Genomic DNA, 24847 nt, shown 5'->3' on the forward strand with positions numbered 1-24847 from the left:
TATGTTCCAAAATGATCTTTTCACCATTTAGCTAAAGAAGTGAAGAATCTCTTCTTGAACACATTATATTTAAGGTATTAATCAATTGTCTCCCAGATATCTTCCCAGCATGTTTCTCTGGGTCAATTCTCAAGGTAGTTGATTTGTAACTGAAGTAATTAGCATTCTTTACTGAGATTTACACATGTGCACACCACTGTTGCATTTGATCTAATTGTTTGTATTTACTAACTTCATGCACCTTTATCTTGACTTTTGCCGCCTGCCTTCAAGGTCACCCCATTCCATTTTAATCTTCAGTCAGCTCAACAGTTACTTACTGAGTGCCCTGAGAAAATTTACTGCATGGGAAACAGCGTAATTTGGAGTGGGAGATCTGTTTTCTGGGTCATAAATCCTGTACAAAGACATCCTGCATGCATTTTGCACAGAGCAAGCTGCCCAAATTATTAATCGTTTTCAAAACCTGTGCCATTATCAAATACTTTCTTGCAGCGGGAAGAAAATATGCTAAAATCAGTCACTTTCCCCAGGAATTAAATTAGCATGGAAGCAAATTTCCAGTATTTTCTCCACTAGGCTAATTTAGGCCCAGGAAAGACCTTTTTTCCTCTCTTTCTTTTTACAGGGAACAGAAAAAGGCCTGGGGGTTTTGAAGGATATTTTGATCAACAGAAATGTTTGCTAATTTTTTGGATTTCTTTTATTGGAACAGTCGAGGGGGTAGCCCCCAAGGATCCACAGGTGACAAATGTAGAGAATCATAGAAGCATAAAAATTATAGAGTTGGAAGAGACCACAACAGGACAAAGAATTGTATGTGTGTGCTTCCTTTATGGAACCCATGTAGTAGTTTAACACAAAAAAGTGCTACTGAGGGGGCAAGTTTATAATCTACCATACTCTATGATCTACCATATTCTCTTATCACTTGCAGCAATGGCTTCAGTCCTTTTTAGCAAGATTGTTGGAAGTCATCTAAGTAAGTTGGGGGAGAGGGAAGGAAGGAAAGAGCCTACCCTGACCAACTTTGATTCACCATATTTTGTATTCCAGACATTAAGCCCAAATATACCTTTCTCTCACATTAGATCTCTTAGCCTCCTCAAAGGGTTCATAGAATGTAGGACATAGTTAAGAAAAAGATTGCCAAAGAGGTTGGACAGGGAAGAGTTTAGGGCCATTTTCCTAAATATTTTCTAACTGTATTATTGGAAACTGGCCAAACGAAAATTGCAAATATAGGGAAAGCTTCCACAGACTTTCAGTAACTGTTTGGCTTTATAGAATTTGCTTTGCCCTTGTTATTGTTGTATGACTTCTAGTAATTTCTGACTCATGGTGACCATAAAGTGAAGCTGTCGTGGGATTTTCTTGACAAGATTTATCTAAAGGGGTTTGCCACTTCCTATGAGTGTGAGAGAGTGTGACTTGCCCCAGGTAACCCAATGGGTTTCCATGGCTGAGCAGGGATTTAAACTCTGAACTCCAGAATCATAGACCATTGCTCAATCTATTCCATTTTACCATTAAATATCTGGAGGAAAAAACCCTAAGCATTTATGTTTAGTGAGATTTATAATAGGTAGATAAAGGTAGGTGACTCTCCTAGCTTTTTCTTTGTCCTAAGCCCTTGGGTAAATAAGAAATGGCTAGCTAAACAGAAGCTCCCCACAAGCTCCCCAGAGTCTTCTTCTCGACCTTTCCCATGAAAGACAGAGATATTAAGAATCCAAATAAAACCACTTTTCCCTTCCATCCCCTTGGATAAGAAAGTAATGTGTGTATGTGCAGAGGAGTCCAAACTACTCCGAAGCTTCAAGAAAGCAATTCAAGAAAGTTTTATTCTAAGTATATAGGGTTACATCAGGTTTCTGGTTATAATATCTTGAAACAACCTTCTCTATACAATAGCTTAACTAAATTACAAAGTTGCAGAAACAGATTACATTCAAAGACATCTTGGAACCAATAACCAGCTATAGAAGCATAACAAAAATCCCTAATACTCTTAATACCAACCAAAGAGAATGAAAAAACAAACAAACCCAGACCAACAGACGTTGAGACCATAGGCACTAAAGCTACTATACTCCTGACTTCCAAAGGTTCAAGATGTTTGATTATCAAAGGATTTATCCCCTGATCTTGCATACTTCTGTGCCACCCTAAGTGGTAAATTAACCTTTTGGTAGCTGGTAGTTTGTTTCAAAGCCACTAGATAATGTATAAATAACATTGTGCAGAGCAGATTTGACCTGTGATATTTGATTGTGCTAAGTCAATTAGTTGTTATTTGTACTTTCATTTGGAAAAGACATATTTAAATACAAAAAATAAAGAATTTAAGAATCAAATGAGCAGGATGATGGTTTCCATGTTCACTTATTTATTGATTTTATTTATATCTTGTCTCTTTCCTTTTACAGGAACCCAGGTGGCTCATATCAAATCAAAAACAAAGTACAACTCAAATCTATGTGATCCACAAGGTTTTTTTTTAATTAAATAGGCAGTTCTATTGGAAACAGTTTATAACATATTAAAACATAGTAAGAAGTTCAAAGTATAACAGAGCCCTTTGAAAAATAATATTTATCCTACAGTACGTTAAGAGCCAGAGGCCTGCTCTAAAACAAAGGTGTTTGTTTGCCAGTGGAAAGAGAGCAGAGAAGGGGCCAAATAATGCTTCCATGGGAGGGATTTCAACAGCTTAGGAGCAGCCCCCATGAAGACAATCTCTCCCTTGTCCTCACCAAATGCACCTGTGATGATAGCAGGATAGAGAGGAAGTCTTCCCCCGAAGATCTTAGATGGGCTCATAGAAGGAAAACATGATCACTTTATAGGAAAAGAATACAAATGGTATTAAAAATGTCATGGTATTGTTTGACAAAGTTTACAACTGTTAAAAGTAACAAACATACAATCTTGAAACACAACACATACATTGACAATTAAGTGAGAACAAAGACTCCGTGGTCAGAGTGACAGCACTTAACGTCTTTCATTTGTTTTTACAGTTTTACACTTGAATGTGATTAATATTTGTCCAAACCTCCTCTTTGTGTCACATGCTTCTAATACCTTCCTTCCTGTGACCTTTGTGCATCAAAAATCAAAATTAATAAAAGAAAAACAAACCAAGGTGAACGTACTCTTTCCATGTTCACACTCATAATGAGAAGGCACAACTCATTAGAAAAGACAATAATGCTGGGGAAAGTGGAGGGAAGTAGAAAGAGAGGAAGAGAGGAAGACCACATGCCAGATGGATAGACTCAATCAGGGAAACCATGGGGTAAGCCTGCAGGACCTGAGCAGGGAAATAGAGGATGGGGGGCTTGGAGACCTCTCATTCACCGGGTCATCATCAGTTGAGATCTACTCGCAGGCAGCTAACAACAACCAAGATTTACTTACATTTCCCAAACCTTTTCCAAAGAATAGTTTTAATTTCTTGATTTTTAAGACTGTATATGACAGGATTCAACAGAGGAGTCAAAACGAGGTACTGGACAGAGATCACTCTGTCCAGATCTGTGAGGGAATTGGAACTTGGCTTCAAGTATCGAAAAAACACTGAAAGGTAAAACAAGCAAACCACAATGAGGTGAGAACTGCAGGTAGAGAAGGCTTTGCTTCTGCCTTTGGCTGAATGAATCTTCAGGATTGTTGAAATGATATACACATACGACACAAGGGTGAGGAGGAAGGAGGTGCAACCAAACACAAAACCAGAGACAACTATTAATATGTAATTGATAAATGTGTTACTACAAGACATACTCAAAACTGCAGGAAGTTCACATGTGTAGTGGCTGATTCTGTTGAGTCCACAGAAGGTCAAATGTATTAAAGGCACTGTGTTGACAACAGCATCGAATAAACCCATTGCCCAGGCTGCCCCCACCAGCTGCCTGCAGATTTGTTTTTTCATAATTGTTGAATAATGTAGTGGGTCACAGATAGCAACATAGCGATCATATGCCATTGTTGAAAGCAAATAAACTTCCACACCACTAAAATGGATGAAAAAGAAGATCTGTGCATAGCATCCCTCCACTGAAATGGATTTCTGCTTTCCCACAAAGTTTTCGATCCAGCTTCAGGCGGTCTTGGATGAAACGGATTATCTGGACCCATTTCAAACTGGCTTCCGAGCGGGTCACGGGGTTGAGACGGCCATGGTCGCCTTGGTCGATGATCTCCGTCTGGGCATTGACAGGGGGAGCGTGTCCCTGTTGGTGCTCTTGGACATCTCAGCGGCTTTCGATACCATAGACCATGGTATCCTTCTGGGGCGCCTGGCTGAGGTGGGAGTCGGGGGCACTGCGCTCCAGTGGTTCCGCTCCTACCTCTCTGGGAGGTCCCAGATGGTGCAGCTGGGGGACGTGTGCTCCAGCGAGCGGGCCCTTAATACTGGGGTCCCTCAAGGAGCCATTTTGTCCCCCATGCTATTTAACATTTACATGAAACCGCTGGGAGAGATCATCCGGAGATATGGGGCGCGGGGTTATCAGTACGCTGATGACACCCAAATTATTTTCTCTATGTCTCCGACTGATGCAGTGACCAGGGATGGCGTCTCTCCTCTCGTGGCCTGTCTGGAGTCAGTAATGGGCTGGATGAGGGAAAACCGACTCAAGCTTAATCCAGAAAAAACGGAGGTACTAGTGATAGGTTCCCCTGGACCAGGAATGACGGTGGTTCCACCTGTCCTGAATGGGGTCACGCTCCCCGTGAAGGACTCCGTGCGCAGTCTGGGGGTGCTTCTTGACTCTTCCCTTCACCTGACTGCTCAGGTGAATGCGACGGTCAAGAGTACCTGTTATCAGCTTCGGCTGATTCGCCAGCTGCGCCCATACCTGGCTCAGAGGGACCTTGAAACTGTTGTACATGCTCTGGTAACTTCGAGACTGGATTTCTGTAACGTACTCTACATGGGGCAACCCTTATACCAAACTCGGAAGCTGCAACTGGTGCAGAACATGGCAGCACGACTGGTCACTGGTGCTTCCAGGACCAGCCATATAACACCCGTGCTTAAAGATCTCCATTGGCTGCCCATTCGCTTCCGAGCGCAATATAAGGCGTTGGTTATCACTTATAAAGCCCTAAATGGCTTGGGCCCAGGATTCCTGGAGGACCGCCTCTCCCCGTACATTCCGCCTCGCACCCTCAGAACATCTGGGCAGCAACTCCTGAAGGTGCCTGGGGCTAGGTTGGCTGCTACTGCCAGAAGATCCTTTTCCACAGCTGCCCCAGCCCTCTGGAATACGTTGCCCACGGAGCTCCGCTCATCTACCACCCTGGCCCAATTTAGGAAGGGCTTAAAAACCTTCCTATTTAATCAGGCATTCCCCGACTAAACATCCTGTGGGCCTCCCTCCTCTCTCGTGGCCGTGAGGTTGGGCTTAGGGGTTTTTTATTGTTTTTAAGGATTGTTGTTGTTGTTAATGTGTGTTTTTAATTTTGTATCTTGTTTGCACTTTGGTGCATTTTGTTAGCCGCCCTGATCATTTGGAAGGGCGGGGTATAAATAAAAATTTTATTATTATTATTATTCTAGCATCTTTGGAACTGTAACAGATGAATAGCAAATGTCCACCATGGCTAGATGTCTGAGAAAGAAGAACATGGGAGTGTGAAGACGAGGCTCATTCCCGATTACCAATATGATCATGGAATTTGCTAATAGTGTTCCAGTGTATATGCTTATAAACCCAAAGAAGAGGAGCCATTTTACTTGTGGATCACTTGAAAGTTCCAACAGAAGGAATTCAGTAATAATTGTCTGATTTTCCATGAAGTGTTGGTTGAATATCCCTAATGTCTGCATGAGGAGATAAATAAAACATTAGTATATTATTTCACAATTGGAGATACTTGTTTAAAACTGTATATATAATCTTATCTTACACAAACTTACTCAGAAGTCAATGCTCTTATATTCAGAAGGATTGCAATCTATAGATTTATTAATATGTTTGTGTGTCAGTGGTTTAATCAAATTTATGAATAACACTTCCGATGTAATGCGTGACATATTTTAATTATAACTTCATACTGCAAATGACAATTTCTGAAATAGTGAGCCCAAGGGAATATTAGGCTTGAATTATACAACTATGTGTGCATATATTTGTGACAGTGAGCATGTGTTGGGATGGGACATATAGTTTGCTGTTGTTGTTATTATTATAATTATTATTATAGTTTAATTTCAAAAGCACTGTAAACATACACAGTGCTGCACATACAAATGATCAAATCAATAAAAATAAAACCTGCCAATGGTGTACAATCTGCTGGCTTCCACGAAGGCGAGACAAACTTTTAAACCTTGCCTTGGCAGTTATGCTAAGGTGGGAAGATGCTGGGGGCATGGCCAGAGAGGATATGATCCTGACACCCCCAGTTTCTTTATTTGCACCCTTGTGTTCAAACCACCCTCCCACCACCGGTATAGTATAACGTTTCTTGGTTGCTTGAAAGCCGGATAGGAAATTTTCTTCCTTCCAAGGGCTTTTTTGCTTACCCCATACCATAACCAGTCAGAAATTGGGTAACTGGCTTGGATGGTGTCTAGTTAGGTTATCATAGGCAGATGTTGGGGGTAATTTAGATTTCAACAAGAACCTAGGCCACTGTTTGGGTGGAAGGGAGATCTCCAGAACTACGTCTTTGGGTCTTGGGACCTGGGACGTGAGAAAGATATGCCCCTTGAAGCTGCCTGAAGGATAAACCAACTCTTTAATCCTTGGGGTTGGGAAGAGGGAGATTCTGGTTGGCCTTCCTGATGCGGGCCAGTAAGCGAATAACCCAGATTCTGGGTTAACATTAGGGATCAGGTGTGGTTGCCCAGGTGGCCGGAGGAAGAGCCCATTAGCTACAGCTGCTCTCACACTAGGCTGCTTTCCCAGCTGGTTTGTTAAGAAATTCATAAATAGGTCAATGACATAAACGGCCCTATTTTCAACCCATTTTCTGTGTCTTGTATCATCATTTCAGGGTTGGTCAGCAAATAACTGCTGAAATAACTGCCTAAATTAAGTTCTTTTAGCTAAAATCACTCTTCCATATCCACAGAATCTGCAGTTTTGGCCAGAGACTCTCATTACTCATTCTCTTTCCCAAAGTCCTTTTTCTGGCATAAAGAATCATGATTAGCTTGTTTTCTTGACTCGACTCCAGGAATGCTCCCTGGAAACCATTACACTATGGGAGAGGGAAAGGGAACAGAGATAGAACTGAGGGGGGAGAAGGAAAAACTGGTACCTTAATAGTCATAGGAACGACTACTGGGCACCAGCAGTAGTGATGAGCAACACTGAGGTTAACTCTCAGAGAGACCAGCAGTATCACCATCACTGACCTTTGTTAGCACTGTACAAAGAGGAGCAAAAGATGTCCCTTCTTGCAGGACATCCCCTGATGCAACTCCACTCCATTCTGTTCTGGGATCACAACTAATTACAGTTCCCATAATTCAATTGTATTGAGCCAGGACACTTAAGGTGGGATTATTCCTGCAGTGTGGATGCACCCTATGTTATTGTCAGTTTAAGAATGATGATGACGACAGCACAAGGCATATTTATGGGTTATTATTTTGCACAATTATTTATGTTATTGCCAAAATAAAATGAAGCTAATAATGATTACAATAATTTTTTTCTCCAAATTTCACAGCATGTGTGTCCTCAAAATAGTCATTTTGAATGCAACCTGAAAAGAACTGGACTCACCTAGATTCTTCTCCTTCTGTCTGGCTAACCTGCTGAAATAAAATATTTTTGCCTCCTTCTTTAGTGTTCCCTCTTTCCTGACATGATAGACTGTAGAAAAATGGATTCTCAGAAGATGTCTTTTCAAATAGGATACAGGAACTGAGACTTTCTTCTTAAGCATATTCAAACCCATGAAATCATTAATGAATTGCCTTCTGAACATTTCCCAATGCACTTTCTCTTGCCAATGGGAATTCACTTGCAATTAGAGCTCCTAACATTGTAATCTTTCTTTTCTTTTCTTTTCTTTCTTCAGGTAGGAATTCTAAAGTGCTTTAAAGTTTATATTAATAAAAATCCATCTAAAGATGTATGAACCTTGATCAAGAAATTTCTATGCTTTACTAAAACCATTTTTGGACCTCCTCAAATCACATTATGTAATGCACACAATGAAGATATCTTCACATTTGTTTGTAGCTATATTTTGTGATATTTTGGTGACAAATTATACGCTACTCAATTCAAAGATATAACCATGTTAGTCTGTAGAATCAGCATGTAGAGAGATCTTGTAGTACCTTTGAGGCTAACCAAAAGAAAGAAATGGACAGGGTGAGCTTTCATAGATTTCAGTGTAGTTTCTCAGATGGATTTTGTTACTCATGAACTAATCGTTCACAGAACACTCAGAGTGTATCTGAGAGCTCTCTAACAGATAACCAAGTACTACATGAAACTACAAATCTCAGAATTCTGTAGGATAGAGCCATGGCAATTACATTGAGCTCAAACTGCTATAATGATGTAGTGCAGGTACACTTGAATGATGACTATTGTGATGGATCGAATATGGATGGAAAGAATATTTAATAAATAAATATTGAAAACCATGTTTCTTCAGGGCTGGGAAACCCTGATGAGGAGAATCCTGGACTGACAAGAATATTTATAGTTTTTGACTTATTCTGCTCAAAACCCACACCTTTCTTTTGCACAGAAAACAACATTTTTTGCACATGAAATAATATTTTGTCCAGAAAATGCTGTTTCTTATACACACGCACACACACACGCACACACACACACTGCACAGAATAAGTTCTGAACTGTAAATACTTTCTCCTGGTGAGAAGAAAATTGCTAATATTATTCATTGTTTCTTTTGAAAATGGAATGAGTGAAGATTTACATCCCTAGGATATTACATCCCTAGGAAATACAATCTATGTCTTGCCAAGCCTCACACAATGGATCTTAATATCTAAGATAAGGTTTTTGGAATTCTCTGCTAGAGATCTGTGTTCCACTTCCCTGAGGTAATGCTGTGTTTTAGCAGTTTTACACATTATATTATCATTATTGTTATAGGAAACTCCAAAAGGAAGCAATCAGATTTTACAAAGAACCTTGCCCAGCAATTGCCTCTCAGTATGGTAAAGCTGCTGTGGTGTAATGGTTTGAGCACTGGATGATGACTCTGGAGACCTGGGATGTAATCCTCACTCAACCATCAAAACTCACTAAGTGACCTTGAACAAGTCTCACCATCTCAGCCTCAGAGGAAGGCAAAGGCAAACCCTCCTCCAAACAAATCTTGTCATGAAAGCTCCATGACACATTTGCCTTTGTTGTTGCTCTGTGCCTTCAAGCTGTTTCCCACTTAATGGTGACCCTAAAGCAAACATGTAATGGAGTTTTCATGTTAAAATTCATTTAGCACAAGCAAGATTTGTTCTTTTAAAATGATAGTGACATAGATTGCAAGGACACCAGTTTGCCATTTCTCAAATTGAGAATTAATTCTAGTACATTCTACAATATGGAAGCAAAAGAAAGCTAATGTTGAAGTCGGTTCACTGCCAAAATATTGTCTGGTTGAATATTGGTAAAATTCATTTCACATGAGTAAGCAATCTTTGTCTCACTAGTTTCTTAATAGCTTCCTTCACCTCCTTGGTCTTCAGACTATAGATAATAGGGTTCAGCATGGGTGTGGAGATGCTATATTGGATGGAGAAGAGTTGATCAATAAATGATGAAGTGGAAGAATTAGGTCTTAAATAGCGGAAATAACCAGTTCCATAGAATAAAACCACAACAATCAGGTGAGAACTGCATGTGGAGAAAGCTTTGCTTCTTCCTTCTGCTGAATGAATCTTCATGATGGTGGCGATGATGTAAATGTAGGAGACCAAAGTGAAAAAGAATGATGTTAGACCAAAGAGAAAACTGGAGGAAAGGAGTACGATATAATTAGTGACAGTCTCATCACAAGACAGCACCAGAAGTGAAGGGATGTCACAGCTGTAGTGGTTAATTTTATTGTCCATGCAAAAATGCAAACTGGTCAAGGGAAGGGCATTCGTTACGCCATACAAAAAACCCATTGTCCAGGCACCACCTACTAGTTGTCTACATATTTCTTTTTTCATGGTTGTGGTATAATGCAGTGGGTTACATACAGCAACATACCGATCATAAGCCATGGCAGAGAGGATGAATACTTCAGCACAAGCAGCCTGGAAAAAGAAGAATATCTGCGCAATACACCCTTCCCAGGAAATAGTCTTCTCTTTTGTGTTGAGATTTCTAAGTAGCTTTGGGAGAGTGACAGATGAATAACAAATGTCAACAAAAGCTAAATGACTGAGAAAATAGAACATGGGGGTGCCAAGGCTGGATTCAGTCTTAATCACAAGCATGATCACAATGTTTCCTAGCAATGTAATTGCATACATTAATAGAAATAAAAAAAATAGAAAAACCTGTATGCATGGATTATTGGAGAACCCCAAGAGTATAAATTCTGTTATTACAGTTTGATTTGCCATATGGATCTCTTTAACTAATCTAAAATCTGAGCAAATGGAGAATAAACACATTCAGCTTAATATGTACTAAATATGAGCAAGAACTGATTTAAATGAACACACAAGCATCAAATACAACAAATGAAAGATATAATACAAACACCCTTAGATACAAAGGATTATCCTCCACTCATTTTGCTGATTAATTTAAACTTTAAAATGATTCCATTGTGGTCTACATAAAAGCATGAATATCTTTCAGGAATAGATGGGGGGAAGGATCAATAAAATCCAGCAAGGCAAAAATTCTGATGTTTTTATAATGGGAGAATCATTGGAGTACAAAAGCTTATTTGGCATCTGAAGCAGTAATTTCACCCACAGATTTGAGGAAGCATAATGTAAGAGAAGATACTGTAGAAATTCAGATATTTGGGGTGAAAGGAAGATTTCCAGAATGGGACAATAGTCCAAGGGTCTACAGGAACACTTTTATCAGTATGCATTCCTAGGCTGAAAGAAGAAAAAGAAAACATGGAAAATAGTGAAAATTAACACAGATAGCTGTCTTTCAAGCAACACATCAACTATGTCCTTGTGAGAGAATTAGTCTCTATGATTCGTTCTAGGGATTGACAGATTTGCCAAGTCCATGAACAGTTATTTTATTGTTCTAACAAGATTAAGTTCATTCCATCCCATTCCTGCTTCAGTTTTGTTTAACAGGACTTTGAATAAATCAGTTTGGTGGAATATTGCAGAAACTGTTTGCCAGCTTAGTGCTAATACACTGAGCACTAATACATTGATCTGTTGCCTAATGTTTACCAATTTTTAGTATTTTTATGCTGTAGGAAATTAACTTTAAAAATTGAACTTAAAGATTCAATCAAACTTAAAGATTCAATTGACTTAAAGAAATTTATCAAAGCCTAATGAGGAAACCAAGATGGAGATTTCAGAGTTTGACCAACCAAATGCCACTTATCTTCCTGTGCATTCAGTCTATTGTCCTAATTTTAATATGCAAACAGAATGGGAGAAAATCTGTATCAGAAGGGGTTGGATGGATGGACATCTGCACTGTTTCTGGCTTCTGTTGCTAAATGTTTTTAAGACTGAGACTTTAACTGAAAAAACGTATTTATTTCCTTTGAGTAAATTCAGTAAAAGAGCACACATTTCAAGCAGAAATTCAGTTATTCATGTGAGAAATAACTCACTTTCTTCGATAACTTTTCCCCCTATTATCTTCTACCTTTAACTTCCCACATAAATGCAGAGGGGGGAAATGTGTGGTGATAGACCTTTGAAGCTCCCCAACAAGGATGCAAAACTTTATAGATGTAGCACTGGATAAAGAGGCAAGACAAAGATAGAGATTTTGTTGTGTACCTGTGCAGTGACTTAACTAAGCAACCATAGCTTGTAGTGCAGCTGCAGTCCAGAGGTTAACCAGTGCACAGTTTAAAACAAACAAACAAACAGGCATACTTTAGAAACAATATAGTTTGACATCACTTTAAGTGCTATGACTTCATCCTCCAGAATCCTGGTATTCGTGGTTTGGTGAAGCACCAACACTCTTGGGCAGAAAAGGCTAAAACATTATAAAACTACAGATCCTAAGATTCCCTAGGATGGAGCAATAGCTCTCAAAGTGGTGTCATGCTGCATTATTTCTACAGCATAGATGCACCCTAAGTCACCTCAAAGAAAGGGCAGATGATTCATAGTTGTCACTGGGAAAAGAAAGGGCTAGGTAAAAAGAAAGCTATAGACTCTAAGCAGTTTATTTCTCTCAAGGCAGCCTTTTGAACAGGCCCTCAAAGTTAAACGTGCTTTGGAAAGCCTGGCTTTTAAATTGCCTGACCGGTGGTACAAAACTTTTTCCATTCCAGACTTCTCTGGATGCTGTTTACTCTGAGACCCTCCCAGCACCTGGGCCATGAAGGCCAGTGGTGAAGAGATAGACTGGTCAGCGCCTGGGGCTTTCTTTTCTTGAAGAGGGCATTGGAAAATATACCTTCATTCATTCACTTCATTCATTTACTATGTAGACCAAGTAAAATTGCATTATGCTAATGGACTTTTAAGATCTATGTAGTGCATCAACAGAATTCCAGTCTCAAGCTTAGTGATGACACGGGCATCAATTTGATAAACTATGTAAAGAAAATGAAAAGTAAGCTCTAGCCTTACCTTACAACAGACACTCCAATGTGGAAAGAAGAAGTCCTGGTGCCATTGTTTCTGCCTCTTCATCCCAACATGCAACAGGGTGTGCTGACATAAATGTTTAACGTTTAACTTGTCTTCCTAACCCCTTTCTCAGCAAGTTAACTGGTCCTTAAGACTGGCCCCAAAAGCACCCCTCTCTTCTTTTTTCTGGGCCTGATACCACTGTTCTGGGAACTTGTCTTACCCTGAACTTGATTCTTCAAGGCATTCATCAATATTGTATCTGTTTTCTTTTCCACAACCATGCCTCTGTCATTTCTGTATAGCCTGTTTAGCTCCTATCTATATCTCTGTGAATCCCTGACGGCAGAAACCACAAGAAAGGAGGTATAAATCTGAAGATTATACCATAGGGATGATGGGAGGTGGCAACCTTTTTGCTTTCCTTGTGTAGATTCAAGTCATCTGGGATTTAAGATATCCCTAAGGAGAACCTATTATGGGGTTTTATGGGTACATTTTAATCAGAGATGATTTGCTATTGCCTTCTTCTGGGGGCTGACTTGCCCAAAATCACCTAGTGGGTTTCCATGGTTGAATAGAGATTTGAACCCTGATCTCCCAGAGTCTAATCCTCAAAACACTACACCACCTCTGAACAAAATGTCCCTTCTGCTATAATCAAGGCTAATGGACAAAGAGGATAGAGAGATGCAACCTAGAACCCAGTAACTGACTACTATGTACTCACTTTTTGTTGGCTGCAGAACATTGCAGTGTGCATGGGAGCTTATACAGGGAAGACAGGGGTGAGATTTCTTTAAGGCTAAACTGAACTTGTCATCATTGTCATCATCACCACCATCATCATAATTTATATCTCATCTCCCCAAAAATTGAGACTCAAGGCAGGTTACAATTTAAACCAATTATGCCATAAGTAATATACAGTGCTACCTCGGGTTACGAAATTAATTCGTTCCGCGGCGCCGTTCGTAACCCGATAAATTTCGCAACCCGAAAAGGCGCTGGAAAGCCGCTGGAAAGCCGCTAGCCACGCTTCGGATTTAAATTTCGCGCCAAAATTAATTTCGTAACCCGAAAAATCTTTCGTTACCCGGAACAGTTTTTTTTTAAATCTAACTTTTTCGTACCCCGGAAATTTCGTAACGCGGTCAATTCGTATCCCGGGGTACCACTGTATACAAAAAGACAACATTAAAATAGAAATGAGCCATTGACAATATTAATTTAAAAAAAAAACACTTAAAATGTAACAAGGAATTTAAAAAACCACTTCAGTTTAAAACAATACAGCACTCTCTTTGACTGCTGATGGAAGGACAACAAGGAGGGGGTCATTCTGCCCTCCTTAGGAAGGGAAGTCCAAAGCCCAGGGGCAGCCACAGAGAAGGCCCTGTCTTGTGTCTCACTAACTGTACCTGTGAAGTTGGTGGAACAGAGAGAAGGAAGTAGACTTCAATCTTCTTCCTCAGATCCACCCTATGCATCTGAAGAAGTAGTTTGAAGTCTACAAAAGCTCATGCTATCAGCTTCTTTCTTTCAGTTAGTCTCAAAGGTGCTACTAGATCCCTATGGATAATATGGAGGTTGAAATGCTATATTGGATAGAGAAGATTTTACCCCCAAAGTATTGAAAAAGCAGAATCAGACCTCAGATACTGAAAGAAGCCAGTCCCATAGAACAAAGCCACCACAATGATCTGGGAACTGCATGTAGAGAAGTTTTTCTTCCTTGCTGCTGCTGAATTCATCTTCAGGATTGTAGGAATGATGCTGACATAGGACACTAGTGTAAGAAAAAATGGGAAAAAAAACATACTACACCACCAGTACAGAAAAACATAACTTTACTTATTATACTATAAAGTTCAGCCTGCTTCTCAGTGCAGGAGTCACATGAGCCTTGGCCTGAGAGAAGGATGTCTTCACCACACATTAAGACTCACACTCCTAACAGACCCCAATCACTCTCAGTGGTTGCTTACTATTAGGTAGGGTTTGGGGTAATTTCATAGTCACTGCATGGCCCCTAAACTAGGGGCTACATGAGGATTGTGAATATGTAGCAGTTACGAATATGTAACAGTATGTCACCTATTTGTAATTGTCCATCAGGATTCTGGCCCTCAACACACTGAGCATCTAACTGTGCAAATGGTTCTGTAACTGTATTTGGCCTAATGTGATGACTGCTTTCATGATCACAAAGTCTGATAAGGCATTCTTGATCACATGATCTCATACATATCAATAATGTATCAGTAATGCATATCAGTAATAGTTGTTGCTGCTGATGCTGTTGTTGTGTGCCTTCTAGTCATTTCTGAATTATGACTATATCATGGGGTTTTATTGGGAGAATTTCCTCTGAAGCGGAAGGTGTGTGACTTGTCCTGTGTGTTTCCATGGCTGAGCAGGGATTTGAACCCTGGTCTCCCTAGATTACTCTCAGACCACTACACAACACTGTTAGGGTCCATATAAAATGGATGTTTATGCAGAGAATTTATGAATAAATTCTCACATATACAGCCAGTGTGGTGCAGTGGTTTGAGCATTGGACTACAACTCTGGAGGCCAGAGTTCAAATTCCCACTTAGCCATGGAAATCCTCTGGGTGACCTTGGGAAAATCACAGTCTCTCAGCCTCAGAGGATGGCAATTGCAAACCCCCTCTGAAGAAACTTGCCAAGAAAACCCTGTGATAAATTTTCCTTATGGTTGCCATAACTCAGAAATGACTTGAAGGCAAACAATGCATATAGTACATAGGTTATTTGGTATAGGATGAACTTCTATTTGTTTTGGTTATAAATGGATCCCCAAAGGAAGCAGGATGAGCAGAAGGCTAATTTTCAAAGGAACCAAAAAACAACAACACAAAACCCTGTAGAAGAAAAGATGACATCACAACACTTCCTTTTTTAACAACCTTGTTCAAGAGATATCTCTCCAATGCTTAGTGCAGAGACTGAACAACTGAGAAGAAGATGTGAGGAATTTGTGTGCCTTTCCAAAAGCAAGGTAACTAACTATTTAAAGTGTTTTTGTAGCAAAGGGAAAAGTTAGATTCATTCTAAAAGTGATGATGTGATGTGAAAAAACTACATTTTGGAATGGATCTTGTTGCAGAACTTCCCAAATTATTGAATAACTGATGCAGAATTCTCCCCAAACTCCCCCCCCCCCGTCCAACGGCAGTCTTATTTGGGCTTCCTGGGCTTCCGTTGTGACTTCAGCAGTTGGATTGTATTTTGTAGATGGTCTCAAATTACCAGTTAACCAGCCTAGTCTGTTCTTTTGAAGTGACCAGTTGAGCTGCTTTCTTCCAATGACCAGTATTTCCTTCTTGAGCTCAATATCATGCACTTGGCTCTCTGGTATTCTGTGTCTGAGGATTGTTAGAGTAACAATGTATTTTCAATTTCTCTCAAGTTTGCCAATTCAAAGGATTGATAACTGCCTGAGAATTTCTGTCTATGCATGGAACTTTTTGCTCCTTTGTTAAAAGGAAGAGGCTTTGCAAATAGAAAAGAATGGTTACCTCTTTAAACCCGTGAGGTCTGTTGATGCATCTTTGTTACATCAACCATATGAATTGCTGTAGTATTCCACATGTGCTTCACAGACTTATTTTTGAATACTTTACACTCGGGGGTAGGAATCCAGTCTGCATGAGCTTGATGCACACAGAGTAGTCACAAAGCAGAGGGACCTTAAAGTTGTTTCCTTTTAAAGTGACAGTTTTCTGTTCCATTAACATCTGCATGACAGGAAGAAATACAGTAAGGCTATCTTTTCTTGCTCATCTATGCTGCAAAACATCACCACAGTTTTACTTTTGTCTTTCATGCCAAGTATCTTGTCCATTAAAAGATTTGCTGTTCTAAACTTTTTTCACAGCCAATTTTCTCCCTAGAATTTGTGATTCTGAATTACCTGTTCTTGCATCTGAAGTGCAATTAATTTATTAGAAATTGCTATTTTTCACCCTTCTGCATTTCTAACACTGTGCATGCATTCAGTTCTACCTCCCCTCCTCCAGACATGTACATTTGTAAAATACTACTGTAAAATGTGAATGATTCTTTATGTAAATTCAACACAATTCATTGAAATGAACACTGCTGCAGAATAGATTATCACTGTAAAAACAAAAACTGTGTGCATAAATATTGTATAGTCCAGTACACTCTGAAGCTATCTGAAAGATTGTTTTCTATGCTAACCTGCACATGTTCTGACTGCATCTACACTGCAAGATTAATGCAGTTTGGCATCACCTTAACTGCCATGGCTCAATTCTATGGAATTCTGGGATTTGCAATGTTTTGATAAATGTAGGCTTCACTGTCAAAGAGCTCTGGTGCCACAACAAACTACAAATCCTAGAAGTCCATAGCACTGAGGCATGCCAATTAAAGCAGAGTCAAACTACATGAATTCTCCAATATGGCAGCAGCCTCTGTGATCTTTGGGAGAAATATTTTTCTTGGCCCTGTCACCCTAACAAGCACTTTCTTGGGGGGTCATGATGTGCCTTCCAACTGAAGCAAAGCTGGATGTCTTTCTATTGTCCTTCAACCATCTGGAAAATACATATTTTATTCAGGCAGATTTTGGTAGCTAAGGCCCCATACAGACAGGTCAAAATAAAGCTGCTTCAGGTCACTTTGGAGGTATGCTGTTTAAATAATGCATGCGTACTAAGACCCCGGAAGCCACACCAAAGCCACGATTCAGTCCTAAGGTGTGGTGCACAGCTTTGGTGCCGCTTCCAGAGTCTTAGGAGGCATGCATCATGTAAACAGCATACCTCCAAAGTGACCCGAAGCAGCTTTATTTTGGCCTGTCTGTATAGGGCCTAACTTTGTCTTAATATTATAGTTTTTAAATTATGTTTTATCATGCTTGTTGTTGTTACTGCTGATGTGTGCCTTCTAGTTGTTTCTGACTCATGGCAACTCTAGAGTGAACCTATCGCAGCGTTCATCTGAGAACTGAGAGTATGTTACTTGTCCAAGGTCACCCAGTGGATTTTTAAGGCCAAGTGGATTTGAAACCTGGTCTCCAGAGCCATTGTCCAACATTCAATCCTCTATGCCACGCTAGCTCCTTACCTTCTTACTTTGGGCATTCATATCTGTACTGATTTTAATCTTGTCACAAACTGTCTTGAATTCCCAGTTTTGAAAGAAATCAAAAACAAACAAAATGTATTTAACATGTTTTATGAAAACTGCTGATGTTTATTCTACATTAAACTAATTTTATTTGTTTTCAATTCACAGAAATTTGAGGTTTGTTGAAAGAAACTTGTGATGGAAAATCAAACAGTAATAACTGAGTTTCTACTCTTGGGACTTTCTAGTGATCCACACATACAGCTTGTTCTCTTTTTCATATTTCTAATAATATTTGCAGTGACTTTACTAGGAAATGCAGCAGTCATGCTGGTGGTCAGGACTGAGCCTAGCCTACACACTCCCATGTTCTTCTTTCTTGGTCATTTGGCCTTTGCTGACATCTGCTGTTCATCTATCATAGTTCCCAAAATGCTGGAAAACTTCACAGCAAAGCAGAAAACCATTTCCCGGGAAGGATGCATGGCTCAAGTCTTTTTCTTTTTCCATGCTGCTTGTGCAGAAGTATTCATCCTCTCGGCAATGGCTTTTGATCGATATGTTGCTATATGTGACCCACTGCATTACGCCACAGTTATGAGAAAAGAAATTTGCAGGAAACTGGTGTGTGGAGCCTGGTCAATGGGCTCATTATATGCTGTAGTAAATGTAGTGCCCTTGGCGAATCTGCAGTTTTGCAGAAACAATACAATTAGCCACTATACCTGTGAACTTCCTGCAGTGTTGCTCATATCTTGCACACAGACCTTCAACAATTATATAGTTCTCCTTACGTCTGCATTGGTATTTGGTTTAAGTTCATTCCTCCTCACCTTCATCTCTTACATTTACATCATTTCCGCTATCCTCAAGATTCATTCAGCAGAAGGGAGACATAAAGCCTTCTCTACTTGTAGCTCCCACCTCATTGTGGTTGGTTTATTTTACATTACAGCTTTTTTCCGATATATAAAGCCAAGTTCAGAATCATTTACATATCTAGACAAAGTGGTATCTATCCAGTATAGCATTCTGACTCCCATGCTGAACCCTATCATATATAGCTTGAAGAACAAAGACATTAAATCTGCTATGATAAAAATGTTTCAAAAGTGTAGTTTTCTTAAATAAAGCCGCACATAACCCTGTAGCAAATTATGGTATACCATGATGGAATGTTGAAATATAAGTTAGCTTGTTTAGTCCTTTTTAAACTTCCTTTTAAAAAAACACTGTAAGTGTTGAACTATTAATTGACTGTTGTTGTTGTTGCTGCTGCTGTTGTTGTTGTTGATAATCACCTTCAAGTATGATTCTGACTCATGGTGACCCTATGGATGAGACATCTCCAAGGCTTCCTATCCTCAACTAAACTGCTTTGGTCCTGTAAATTCATACCTGTGCTCTCCTTAACAGAGTCCGTCCACCTTGCATGCAGTCTCCCTCTCTTTCTACATCCCTCCACCTTTCCTAGCATTATTGGCTTTTCCAATGAATTATGCCTTTTCATGATGTGACCAAAGTACGACAGCCTTAATTTTATTATCTTGTATTGACTATATTCTCACACACTTTAAAACATTTTTTGTATTTCAATGTTCCCCTCATATACACTGTGATTATTTTTATTTGGTGTTTTTTTAAAATTTGTTTCGAGATGGAAATAGCAACATTCAGAGAAGTATAGATTATACTAGGCAGCTTTTTCAGTCTGCAGATTCATGTGAGAGGTTTAGACAGTACCTATCGAAATTTTCAAATACCAAATGACTTGACCATCCATATCTGAATGCCTGAACGTTTTGGAACCATTAATGGTATGAGAGGAAAGTGCTTAGAAAAGTTATAACTAGGAGCTTATATGTCATTCATGGAAATACGAAACATGATGCATGGAGTAATAGGATTTCCTACTGGACCCCTTTTGCAATGTGGAATACCTTCATGGTCAAGAAAGTACTCAAGCCCGACACATTAGGGGTGTCTTTACATCTAAAGTGGGCTGATATGGACAGATATAGGAAATGTTCAGATGGAAAATGGTTCAAGAGTTAATTGAAGAGGAGAAGTATTTTTGCTCATGGTGCAATCCTGGAATGGGCTTTGGAAGATAGTGGTGGGATCCATTTGCCACTTTCTGTACCATATTTGCAACCATGCTGTCCCCCAATGGACTATACAGAAATTTCACACACGCTAAACACAGTGATGATCAGTCATCCTGGTACTGCATAGTCTAGTAAGCTATTTTAGGTCTGGCAATGGGCATTCTTGCATACAAATGAGATACAGCATCCTCAATGCATACTATTGTCCAGACTATTTGAGAAAGCGTATCTCCCCATATGAACCTACCAGAGCCCTAAGATCTTCAGAAGGAGGCTTTCTCTCAGTCCCATCCCCACAGGCCCGTCTGGTGAGGACATGAGGGAGAACCTTTTCAGTGGCTGCTCCTGCCCTGTGGAATGTTCTTCCACAGGAAGTAAGGCTGGCTCCCTTCCATCAGCAAGCAAAACAGTTTTATTCAGGCAGACTTTTAATGTGTGATCATGAAATGGCTTTTTTATATGGGGTGTTTGTTATATGGGATGGGTATCGTGTTTAGTGTTTGTAATTTCATATTGTTTTTAGGTGAAATTTTAATTGTTTAATTATGTCATGTTTTCAATGTGTTTTTGTTTGTGATCTGCCTTGGGTCCGTTCTGGGAGTAAGGTGACATTGAAATTAATTAATTAAATAAATAATCTCTACTGTTCTCCACTTCTATAAGGGCCATTCATATGTGGTGGCAAGGGGAATTGAATATTTGGACCCTAGGCAAGCCTGAAGCTAAGCTAAAAAATGACATTCTGGCCCCAACTAGATATTTTGAGGAAATACTGCATTCAGAAAAAAGAGCAACCCTCTCACAGGTAGCAAGTAATAGGACCATGGCCCTCCCACCCAGAAACAAAACTCTGAGGGGAGCCAAGAAAGCAAAGAATTTCCCACCAAAAATATAATAAACCTGGCTGTTGGACTGATTTGTTTTCAAGCAGATAGGGGATGACATATGGATAAATGGGTTAATGAACCCACAGTAGCTATCATAAATAGGCCACTTACCATATATACTTGACTATAAGTCAATTTTGTGTATAAGCCGAGAACAGTTTGGGGGGTGGGAAAGTTATGGATTTTTATATAACCCATATATAAGCTGAGGGTAAAACTTAAGGGTATGTAACAAAAGATACAAAAGATGAAGGAAAGGAAAATGATGCCAAAGCACAGTACTATTTTCCCATCCAGACATCCAAAAAGGCGAGAAGTTGCACCGCCGAGGAAAAAATATAGAAGGGTAGAGCTTCTTTTAGTTTTTTCCAGAATGGGCTAAGCTCTTGCTTTTTGCCATTCTACTCAGAGAAGAATATGGTTCTTTTTTTGATGAGAGTTAAGGTACAATATTTATGGCCCTCTCCAGATGGGCCTTTGCGGCGTCCCCATCACATGCTACGAGTTGGGCAAGGGTGCACCACCCATACTGGCCTCACCCCTAGCACGTGACGAGGGCATCACAATGGCGCCACCATTTTGACGTAACGGACGCTTAGCACCCACATGTCCCAGCATCATTGTGATGCTGCATGTGCACCATTGACGCACTGCGGCATCACAATCGTGCCACAAGAAGAACCCGCTTTTTAAGGGTTCTTTTTGCTGTGCGAGGGAGCTGCACAGTTTGTCTGCTGCAGGTCCCTCGCACAGCAAAACAAGGTGCGGATAGGCCTCTCTTTTATTTACATTGACCCATGGATAAATTGACCCAGGTTTTTGGAGTCAATTTATTGACTAAAATTTCTAGACTTATAATGAGTATATACAGTACATTAGTTTCCATGTAGTATACAGTAAACCAACTGATTTACAAACATAGACCCATCCATTTTCCCCTACTTGTCCTTTCTGTCTGCCATCCCAGAAGGTTCCACTTCTAAAGTTTAATATGCAGCCATAAATCACACCATCAATAAGACTAGAAATGTTTATTGAGAAGAAAAGATGCTAGTCAAGAAAAGAATAGAATATTTATTACAGTCATAGACCAGCACAAAAGATGGAAGTCATTGTTAGACTCAGGAACAGATAAAGGTGTCTTAAGCATTATTTTATGAGAGAGGACTTTTGCTATGGGTTTTTGCCTTCAGTAGGTTTTGCCTTCAATGGGTATTTGTCTTCAATGGCACTCTCACCGATTGCAGACCCAAGCTGACATCTCCATCCAAACCATTGATCAAAACTGATCAAGACTCTTTGTTGTGTCTACTTTGTGGTGGTGAAGTTGGCAAACCAAGCTTATTTTTCTACATTATTCTATTCTCATTTTAATCTGTTAATAAGAAAAGGGCTGTTTTCCTGATGATTCCCCTGGTGATTCCATGACAAAAACGCTTCCGTTTCCCTTCAGTTGTGCCAGGCGCAATCACACCATGGATGCTTCCACCCCGTTTTGATGACGTTTGGGCGAGAGAAGCGCCTGGTGTGATAAATTTCTTTGAGGGTTCAGTCAGAACAGATGTCACAACATTTTTGCACTTAATCATGTAGCACCATTCTCCTGATCATTATTAAAGGAATGTAAATATGAAGGACACTTGGCAATCCAATTTTCCCTGATTACTTAGAGGGGGATTAACCTCTCCTCCCTAGCCTGCTTCGTATGAGCCCCACACTCTTTAAGACAAAGTGTGTGTGAAGGCCAAACAGGCTGTACATATTTTCATGAAAGTGGCCCTTGGTTTAGGAAGAGAAGACAGATGCAGGGTGGTGACAACACTTAACAGAACAGGTTGCAAGATGAGATCCAACATTTCAGGGTTACTCCTTCCCAAGCTAAGAGTTTCCAGATGTGTTTAACACCCGCCACCCACTGGTAATAAATCTACTGAGGGCTTTGTAGTCCCTATGGGAGAAAACAGGCTGGAATGAACGAAGTTTAAAACAATTAAAATAGTACTTTTGAAGGACCCAGCACAAAATGTGCACCTAGGCATAAATGGCAACAGCCTCCACACTAACCTGTGTTAATACCCACGGCCAGTTTTGAAAGCTAATATTTTAAACAACAAATCAATTGATGATAACCAACCAATGCAATAGTTTCAATGATTTGTCCTAGTGACAGCAGACTGATGTCTCAATTTCTAATGTTTGACATTATCAAATTGATATTCAGATGAAATTTCCCAAGCTCTGAAATGAAATTTCTCCTGGGCACCCTCATGTGCACCAAAACACACTCTCTTGTTGCCTGCAATAAAATACGATTTACCTTCCACTGCAGTTGGCTTCTGAATCTGAAAAGAAATGAGGGTTGGACATGATCTGATCATATAACTGAACCACAAAAATGACTTGAATTTGCCCATGAGTAAGAGTATAATATGAATGGTCAGATCCCAGATCTGTTTTCTAAAAATGTTATGGTACTGTACCTTGACTGCATGAAGATATTTCATGATGTTGAACCCATGATGAAAGAATTTTGCTCTAGGTTATGTAAACAAAACAAATCAAGCCCGTTTTGTTATAATTAAAACTGATATTACTTTTTATTTCGAATCGGCAAATCTAGTCAAACTGAGCTTCATAAGTGAGTGCCATGGACTTCAATGAAACTTCACTATGACTCATCCCCATAAATTCACTCTAGCAAAAACATTTTGACTAATTGATTGTATGGAAGCATCACTATATTTGCTTGTCAGATAGCACAGCAAGTCATTGATCAATATTAAACCCCATTATATTGATCAATATAAAACCGCATTAGTAGGAGAAATCAATGGTTTACACCCCATTAGTTTCTTGATGGCTTCCTTCACTTCTCTGGTCTTAAAGCTATAGATAATGGGGTTTAACATTGGTGTTGAAATGCTATATTGAATGGAAAAGAGTGTATCCATAATTACAGAGGAAGCTGTTTTAGGCCTCATGTATCTAAACAAGCCTGATCCATAGTACAAGATAACAACAATAAGATGAGAACTACAAGTAGAGAAAGTCTTTCTTTTAGCTTCTGCTGAATGCATCTTCAGGATAGTCGAGATAATGCGGACATAGGACAACAGAATAATAAAGAATGAAGAAGCCCCTACTGCGCCACCTGTTGTGAGAAGTGTCATTGCATTCAGGAAAGTGTCTGTGCAGGATAAAGCCAGGACAGATGGAAACTCACAGCTGAAGTGCCTGATAATATTTGATCCACAGAAAGATAGCTTCAGTACAGGTAATGTATTTACAATGGCGTATCCAAACCCTATTGTCCATGCACCCACTACCAACCATCTACAAAATGATGTGTTCATGATTTGTACATAATGCAGAGGCTTGCAGATGGCAACAAATCGGTCATAAGCCATTGCTGCCAGGAGGTATGCTTCAGAGCCAGCTGTAAGAATGATAAAAAACATCTGAGTGAGACATCCATTATATGAAATTGCATGGCTTAGAGAGAAAATCAGTAGCAGCTTTGGCACAGTGACAGAAGAAAAGCAGATATCAAGAAAGGCCAGGTGACTAAGGAAGAAGTACATAGGACTATGGAGATTACTGCTTCCTTTTATTACCATCACAATCATAGTATTCCCCAACACAGTTATGACATACATAAAGGAGAATATCAAGAAAAAGAAAACCTGCATTGTTGGGTTGTATGAAAATCCCAAGAGCACAAAAGATGTTACAATGGTGGTTTGATTTTGATTGTCCATTTCCATTCCATTCATTTGTACTTCAGACGCATCATGAGAAGGCATGATTCATTGAAAAAACAATAATGTTAGCAAAGGTGAATGCTAGATATCCACCTTTATATCTCCACCTATATAGCAATAGACTCTGTGACTTTGCAGGAACTAAGCAGCACAGTGGAGGACAGGATGTCTTGGAGAGATCTCATCCACAGGGTCACAATGGGTCACAATGGGTCAA

At 39.7% G+C, this 24847-nt stretch overlaps 4 protein-coding genes across 4 annotated transcripts; 1 reads left to right on the forward strand and 3 right to left on the reverse strand.

Moving 5' to 3' along the window:
• Positions 1-3415: 3415 nt before the first annotated feature.
• On the reverse strand, positions 3416-5815 carry LOC149303429 (olfactory receptor 5V1-like). Its single transcript, XM_089480325.1, has 2 exons — positions 5572-5815; positions 3416-4101 (listed from the first exon to the last, which is right to left on the reverse strand). Exons 1-2 carry the CDS (start codon positions 5807-5809, stop codon positions 3416-3418), a joined length of 924 nt encoding a protein of 307 aa, XP_089336451.1. The 5' UTR covers positions 5810-5815.
• Positions 5816-9628: 3813 nt separating this feature from the next.
• On the reverse strand, positions 9629-10567 carry LOC149303430 (olfactory receptor 5V1-like). Its single transcript, XM_089480445.1, has one exon. It carries the CDS (start codon positions 10565-10567, stop codon positions 9629-9631), a length of 939 nt encoding a protein of 312 aa, XP_089336571.1.
• Positions 10568-18072: 7505 nt separating this feature from the next.
• LOC149303431 (olfactory receptor 8S1-like) lies at positions 18073-19005 on the forward strand. Its single transcript, XM_089480575.1, has one exon. It carries the CDS (start codon positions 18073-18075, stop codon positions 19003-19005), a length of 933 nt encoding a protein of 310 aa, XP_089336701.1.
• A 4662-nt stretch (positions 19006-23667) lies between these two features.
• Positions 23668-24627, reverse strand: LOC149303432 (olfactory receptor 5V1-like). Its single transcript, XM_089480707.1, has one exon. It carries the CDS (start codon positions 24625-24627, stop codon positions 23668-23670), a length of 960 nt encoding a protein of 319 aa, XP_089336833.1.
• Positions 24628-24847: the final 220 nt, after the last annotated feature.

The sequence above is a fragment of the Sceloporus occidentalis genome, unplaced genomic scaffold (genome assembly GCF_023333645.1).
Source record: "Sceloporus occidentalis isolate IW3139 unplaced genomic scaffold, rSceOcc1.0.p SCAF_14, whole genome shotgun sequence".
Classification (NCBI taxonomy): Eukaryota; Metazoa; Chordata; class Lepidosauria; order Squamata; family Phrynosomatidae; genus Sceloporus; species Sceloporus occidentalis.